The sequence below is a fragment of the Eurypyga helias genome, unplaced genomic scaffold (assembly GCF_000690775.1).
Source record: "Eurypyga helias isolate BGI_N326 unplaced genomic scaffold, ASM69077v1 scaffold3112, whole genome shotgun sequence".
Lineage (NCBI taxonomy): Eukaryota > Metazoa > Chordata > Aves > Eurypygiformes > Eurypygidae > Eurypyga > Eurypyga helias.
Window position 1 is genome coordinate 10818 of NW_010236426.1, and position 7882 is coordinate 18699.

At 40.0% G+C, this 7882-nt stretch overlaps 1 protein-coding gene across 1 annotated transcript; it reads right to left on the minus strand.

Moving 5' to 3' along the window:
* Window positions 1–921: 921 nt before the first annotated feature.
* LOC104506190 (stromelysin-1-like) lies at window positions 922–7349 on the minus strand. Its single transcript, XM_010147060.1, has 10 exons — window positions 7200–7349; window positions 6809–7053; window positions 6195–6343; window positions 5970–6101; window positions 4981–5142; window positions 4181–4400; window positions 2919–3052; window positions 2396–2555; window positions 1464–1567; window positions 922–1258 (listed from the first exon to the last, which is right to left on the minus strand). The coding sequence occupies exons 1-10, from the start codon at window positions 7302–7304 to the stop codon at window positions 1158–1160; spliced, it is 1512 nt and encodes a 503-aa protein (XP_010145362.1). The 5' UTR covers window positions 7305–7349; the 3' UTR covers window positions 922–1157.
* Between the last annotated feature and the right edge of the window lie 533 nt (window positions 7350–7882).

A 7882-nucleotide genomic window follows, 5' to 3' on the forward strand; every position in this document is an offset into this window, starting at 1 on the left:
CTGCATTATCCCTAAGTGTCTTCATTTCATAGAATCACAGAATGGTTTGAGTGGGAAGGGCCCTTAAAGATCATCTAGTTCCAAGCCCCCTGCCATGGGCAGGGACACCTTCCACTAGACCAGGTTGCTCAAAGTCTCATCCAACCTGGCCTTGAAGACATCCAGGGATGGGGCATCCACAGCTTCTCTGGGCAACCTGTTCCAGTGCTTCACCACCTTCTCAGTGAAGAATTTCTTCTTTAAATCTAATCTAAATCTACCCTTTTTCAGTTTAAACCCATTACCCCTTGTCCTGTCACTACAGGCCCTTGTAAAAAGTTCCTTCCCAGCTTTCTTCTTGGCCTCTTCAGGCACTGGAAGGTGCTATAAGGTCTCCCCAGGCCTTTCTCTTCTCTAAGATGAACAAGCCCAATTCTCTCAGCCTTTCATCATAGGAGAGGTGCTCCAGCCCTCTGAGCATCTTCGTGGTATCCTCTAAACTCGCTCCAACAAGTCTGTATCCATCTTATGTTGAGGGCCCCAGAGCTGGATGCAGAACGTCAGGTGGGGTCTCATGAGAGCAGAGATGGACAATCATCTCCCTTGACCTGCTGGACATGCTCCTCCTGATACAGCCCAGGATACGGTTGGCTTTCTGGGCTGCCAGTGCACACTGACGACTCATGTCCAGCTTTTTGTCCACCACTACCCCCAAGTCCTTCTCCTCAGGGCTACTCTTAAGCCATTTCCTCTTCTATCTCCTAGGTCATTTAGTACTGCCTGTCAGAACTGCCCATCTACTTCTGCTTCTCGTTGAGTTCCCCTCCATGGACAATGAGCCCTGTTAAAACTGGTGGTGGGCTTCTGGCATCATTAGGGCTTGTGTGTGTTTATATCACATGCCTTGTCTCCAGCAGACTGAACCAGAACGCATGGACATTGCTATACTCAAGCAAAATACTTTATTAGTCAAAAACAACTTGATTAATAAATAGTTGGAAGACAAAATAAATTAAAACTGTACATTAAGTTTTACATTATTAAGATTTTAAATTAGATCCATCAAAGGCCATCATTTCAGACTCAGATGCACAGTAACAGCTGAATGATATTGTTTATAACCAAGGAACATGAAAACAAATGCTACAAATACAGCCCTGTACCATCATTTCATATTTCTAGCAATTAAACCAGCTGTTGCTCTTCATTATACGGATGAGTTTCTTGTTCTTGATGTCAACCTCATACTGGTTTGATCCATGGAAAAAGTAGAAATATCCTGGAATTGGAAGGACAAAATATTGGCAAATTAATATTTCCTTTTCGTAGACATATTGATATATACTTGCTATTTTCTTGGGTGATTAAAAAAGAAAAAAAACCCCACCAAAACGAAAACAAAAGATACATTTCCTATATATGTACATTTTCAGCTTTGGTTGTTGGGCTTTTGTTTTGGTTTTAATTACATTTAATTTATTTACCATTTTTCTGAAGGGCAGCATCAACTGCGTGGCCAATTCCATGGAAGTCAGCCGCTATTTTTCTTGGATATCCCCTTTCCATTGATTGGGTATTTTCATTGAAACTAAATAAAGAAATTGCATGAAAACAAGAAAAAAGCATGTGATGTCCAACATTGAAACCAGGTAGAATTTTTACTAAGTAAGCCTACTCTTGGCTGAAAATCTAGTAACAGAACCTCTGCGATATCACCGAGCTGTGTAAATCCTGGCTGTGTGAATATTCACATCTTTAGTGGCCTACGAAATGCTGTTTTCAGAACTTCAGACTAAATAGTTCGTTTAATTTTCTGAGGCTGATCATAAGGCTGGTTGTGGCTCATTCTGAGTAATAAACTTAAAAAATTATTGAAAATAATATTTTAATTCTACAGCATCTAATCGGTGAAGTGACCCCATGAATGGAATCTAAACTTCTGGTGTAATAATATTTCAAAATAATATTACAGAGTACTTACTGGGGCTAACATTACTGCTTAGATGAACTGGTTTTTAAAATGTAAATAATGTCCTTCCATAACTTTATTCATAGATTTGTCATGTATAAATTTCAGAGAGCACTTCTGCCCTTTAATAGCTACTGAATGAACATATGACCCAGTGGCAGTCTACTCACATTGTCTTGTTAAACTAAGTTCATGTAATACTGCTTCCTAACTAATAGACAGAGCTCATTTGTCTGTTAATCAAAGACTGGTAAGAATAAATGGGTGTGTTTTTTATCTCAGGTGTTAGAGATCTTGTTCTATAAAAAGACATGAGCAATTGTCTCAGGTTCAGCTTTATGCTGGCTGAAACAAGAGGCCCTGAACTTGCTGTACAAATACTAATACAACTTGACATTTTAAAGGCTATTTTGATTATTTGCTGTACAGAAGAGGAACGGGCCTTACCTCCAGTACTTGTTGCCTACAAAGAAATAGGTTTTCTTGGTATTATGATCATGAACAGCTGCATCGATTTTTCCAACACTGGTGGGGAAGCCCAGGTTCTGAATAGGCTTGGGGAAGCCCTGCTCTATACTGTAGCCACTGACAGCCCAGTACTGGTCATCTGCAGGAAAAACAGAAAAAGTTAGCAAGGATTCCCGAGGAGGTAGGTGTGTTTGTCACCTTTAAAAGTGTATTTAAGTAACTTAATGTAGGCAACGTATTTTGTCTCAGCTATGATTTTCTCTCCTACTGACAAAAGAATAGTAATGTATTGAACAGGGCTGTTGTGAAGCATCATTGGTAAATGACAGTAACAGCATTTAAAAAAAAAAAAGATTTAAATATTGAGAATCTCTCCTATTACTATTGCTGTTGCTATTAGTGTTAGTATAATATTACTTCTATTATTATTACATAACATCAGTAGTACTACTATAACTTTATTAATTCATAAAAAGGACTGATGGAAATATAAGATAAATACCTTTAAAAAATATCACTCGATCCTTCTTGTCAACCTCATAAGCAGCATCAAAACCAGCTACCAATGACGGCCAGAATGAAGATATAGTGTCATGCTCAATGTCTGAGAAATATGGACTTTTGCGCCAGATGTAGCTGATATAGAAATGAAAACAGCAGGGTTTAATCAATTGTATTTCACTAGAAGATCAGTATCACTGAAATGAACTTTAAATCCTACTGCCTGGATGCTAGTCCTCTCTTTGAGGCAGAAATATCACTCTTTTTGGGTTGCAGTGCTTCACTTTGCCCTACTCTCTCATAGGCATTTGCCCTTTACTACTGGTTGCTCTGAGGTCATAGAATGGTTGAGGTTGGAAGGGACCTCTGGACATCATCTTGTCCAATCCCCCAGCTCAAGCAGGGGCATTTAGAGCTGGTGGCCCTGTAGACCTCTCCACTGACACCCCTGATGGCTTGCCCAAGGCAACACATGTCTGACAGTGCTGACAATTGAAGCTTTGTCTTCAACATGTCTCATGCAGGTAGGCACAGCTGCATTCTTTATTTCAATCTGGTTACAAAAGTTCATTAAACATTCCTGGGAAGCATGTTAAAACCCAATTTAAGGAGGAAAGACTCCTTCCTCCCCTTCCCTGTTATTAAGTTTTTAAGCTACAATTCTTTGTCATGTGTTTTAGAAGGGAAACCAGACCCACATCATGAAATGAAGCCTGCTCAATCAAAACACAATTAGCAACCCAAGAAATGGGTGAAACCATAAGCCTGACATGCTGTTCCTGTGACAGTGCCCAGTGTCAGATGTGCCAAAAAAGTGGACACTTGTAGCAGCAGGGCCTCCCTTGCAGATAGTACCGGGCACTGGTCCAGCACGGGCTTCTAGGTCAGAGTGCCACCAAAAACTATCATCAATGACATTTTCCACAGCTCCCTGACCCACACATGGCATGGTGTGATGAGGACTGTGCTGCATGTGGAGCAGTTGCTGGCTGAGGAGTGACACCGGGTTTATTCAGCCTTGCACAATTTTAACAGACGTGGGTGATGAAGTATGATGGCTTAAAAAATTCTACTCACCTGTCAGTAAACCACATTACTCACCCAGCCCTGCTGGGCGAGTAATATTTTGCAAAGTTGCCTTAACACTCCCAGAATTAAATATCTTCCTTTGTAACCAAGGGAAGATAAATTTCTTGAACTAAACCTTATGCTTTGCCTTTGTGACTCTCACAAAAAGGTGTTGCTAGAAACGAAAGTCCTTACCTGCCTTTGAAGAACAGTGTTTCTCCACGGAGAGTGGTGATAGCATCAAAAGTCAAATGAGGGTCACAGTCCTCTGGTCTTGCAGGGGTTTTGGAAGGTGTCGTTTCTGTTGGTTCTTCCCGGGGCGACATTTCAGTTGGTGCTCCTGCAGGTGTCATTTCAGTTGGTTCTTGTGGGGGAAAAGCATTTGTTGGAACTGCAGGAGACTCCCTGGGGGATCCTTTGGGAAATAATAAGTGTGGAATTCAAAGGTGAATTAGTGCGTTTCATGACACAGAGCTTCAGGATGTGCCGTATGGATCCAAACGCACAGGATTTTAAGGCTAAAACTCAACTAGTAAATTAATGCCAGGGAAGGTTCCTGGTTAATTTAACTTGGCCACCTGTGCTGCTGACTGTTAAAATGGTCTCTTGGCATTTTGCCTGGACAAGTTGTTGGTCTCTCAAACTGTGGGTGCTCAGGAGTTAATGTAGAGCAAACACTGTTTTCAAATGGCCATTGTGCATGTGACAACCCTTTTGTAAAAGAGAGCTTAATACTGGAGATATGGACTGGTCCTCTGGTATCATTGGAGAAAAGGTTTTGGACCTTTTGACTTACTGGCATGGATACAGCCAACAGTTTCCATTTTACAGGTGTAGACTGTTAGCCACAAAGAAACAAAGAAATTTTCCCAAAAATAATACCAGGAAATTAAACCTCAGCATCTTTCTCGCAGTTCAGTACATTTTAACTTTTGGGTAAAATTCATTATAAATGCTTATACATCATCCACTAAAAAATTATGCTTCTTGCTTACCATAGAGGGCCTGAATGCCATTAATATCATCCTGAGGAAGCCTGTAGTCCCTTGTATCCCTGGCCATATATATAGGATACATCAAAGCACCGAAGACGTTGGAATGACCAAGACCTAGTGAGTGGCCCAACTCATGAGCAGCAACGAGAAATAAGTTGTAGCCTATAAAAAAATCCAGCACAAAGAACAAACACAAAATAAACTTTCTTTCATGACAGTGGGATACAAGTGCCATCTGCTCATGCATGATAGATGGCTTGCAGTCTTAATAAACAGCAAAATCTAACTACGTCCAAAGTAAGAGATTCTCTGGCATCCTGATGAATAAATGAGCTTTGAACTATAGACACTTAATTCTCACAGGGAAACCGATCTGGAGACAGCTTTTTGCTCATGTTGCAGAGATTTCCCTGTCAACAAATAATCAAAGTTTATTCAATGTTGATAATGGCTGAAAAAGGGGTGAGAACATTTTAGTCATCTGGTCAGCTTTTGGGAATCATAAATGACATGGAATTCACCTGGTAACTAGTTCACAAAGTCCAATAACATGTAACATCCCTGGACATTGCTGGAAACCAGAACACTTCACTACTGTATTTACTTATATTTACCAACAAACTCAAGATCCTTTTTTCCTTTGCAGAAGTTAAGAATTTGCATCATTTTCAATCAGGGAAAAAAAAAAAAAGTGAGAGCTCAGTGTTACAACCTTCAAGGTCACTACCTGAGGGTGAAAATTCCCTGCCTTGTCATGTCATGATTACCCAATATTACTGTTTCATGCTCATCTCATTTCCTTCAGTGGAGCTACAACTACAGTCTGTGTATTAACTTCAGGGGACTGTCATGACTGCAGCCCAGAATCATTTTAATAAATCACACTGACATTTTACTGGAACTACTGCTATGGGATCTGCGTCTTTACAGTGTCTTCAAGACAACAATGTCTAATAAGAACAGGCAATGCAGTATTTAAGGTTACCTACCACTATAGGTAGTAAATTTGGTCCAGTTTTCATCTTCGTCAAAGTGGGCATCTCCTCCTATCCCACTGCCGGGAGGGTATGCATGAGCCAGTGTTCCTCCTGGACCATCAAAGGAATAGAAGTCACCATGAACTAAAAAAAAAAAAAAAAAGGTGATGTTTTTCAGTATCTAGGTAAGAAAAAGTGACAAATGCTTGTTATTCCCAGGCAAGTGAGTTCCCTTACATCCAGCTGCAAAGGAGATCATTATATCTGCAGTACCACTGTAGAGCCTGGTGAATCTCAAAGGGGTGACACTGCTCCAGAGCTGGAAGGCTTTTGCAATTGCTTCCTCTACATCAGCTTGTAGCATGTCTGGAGTGTAGTTCAAAATCCTGTGAAATAAGGAGAAAGGAATTAAAAGCATCACATGTAGCTGGGGCACATAGTATCAAGGTCCAATATTTTAAGCATTGGTTGTTAATATTTATGCATCTTGAGTTGTTTATTTTTAAATTATTTGCTTACATAACAGAGGAAGCTTTCATAGTTTTCTTTCTTGTCTTTCAGAAATTCTAACATATACTCTCAGTTGTATCTCTTCTATCCACTGAGTATATTATTTAGTAGGCTGTTATCTAACTATTGCAAAATCCTATTTTGGTATTTTCATCACTGTTTAGAAACCTAAAGCAAAGGGTATGAATAGTCCCCACATTCATGGCCCTTTCATCTTAAATAGGGCTTTTATATGGATAAATACAGGAATAAATAGTAAAGAACCTGTTGCCATTATCTCTGCCTAGCATTCACAAAGCTTCCCAGTGGTGTACAGAGAAAGATGCTTTAACATATATTACCGATATGTCACATCTTCTTTCCTCCACCTGGGGCTCTGTGGGAAGGTGCTGTAGGAACGGACATCTGGTATTCCGCATCTAGGCTGCTTCATCATGTCCAGTGTCTTATGATTCAGCTCACCAGTCACTTCTAGCCCAAAAAATGACTGCATTTCTCGTATTTTGTCAGCCATGAGATTGAGGTTCTTTGATTTAAAGAGAGAATTTTTCTCTTCTTTAAAATCATAAAAATTTTCCAGGTATTTCTGATGGGGAAGAAAATTCAACAGTTTAGAACATGATTCTTTCTATTCAAACACAGAGATTTGTTAATAAAATATTCTACATCACTAATAAATTGCTACATTCTTTTCTCAGTAAGTTATTTGTAAGTTCTGTCTGTAGTCCTTACCTTAGCAAATTGCATATCTTCTTGTTCCTTTTCTGGAACCACTGGGAAAGCACAAGAACATGCGACATACAGTAACCCAAGGAAAGGAAGGATCTTTGTCCTCATGTTTGCCTCCCTGTCCTATCAGCCTTTGCTAGGATACCTCCCAGTCTCTGCCTCTGTCCAAGGCTCACTAGTAGTTCTCTATTTATATCAGTTGTGTGCTTGCTAAAGTCAATAACTGCATGACTCAGTTTATAACATCCTCTGATTTACCACAGGCACACAGAAAACAAATTCGGTTTTAGAAGCAAGCTCACACATGACAGTTTACCTTGCCCAAAACCCCCTGATTTCGCAACCATATTATCGGGCAGTATTTTTTTTTCTTCATTCCTAAACTGGACCAGTATTTTAAACTTACAAGTATCTAAATCTGTAATTGTTCACTTGGATAAAAATCACCTCATTTTTCAGAGGTGTTAGAGGGACCTAGCTCTTTGTGAGGGACAACAGTCTGTAATTCCTTGTAGCACGTGATAAGAGACCTCCAGAAACTGTCCCTCAGTGTCCTCAGTGTGGTACCCATTCAGGACTTCAGCATGTCAGGGATGGACACCTTCTTTTAGCCCATCTTGTCCCTGATAATTTTAGTGACATAGCTGATTATTCAAATGACTCATCTACCTCTTTTCTTGAACCTG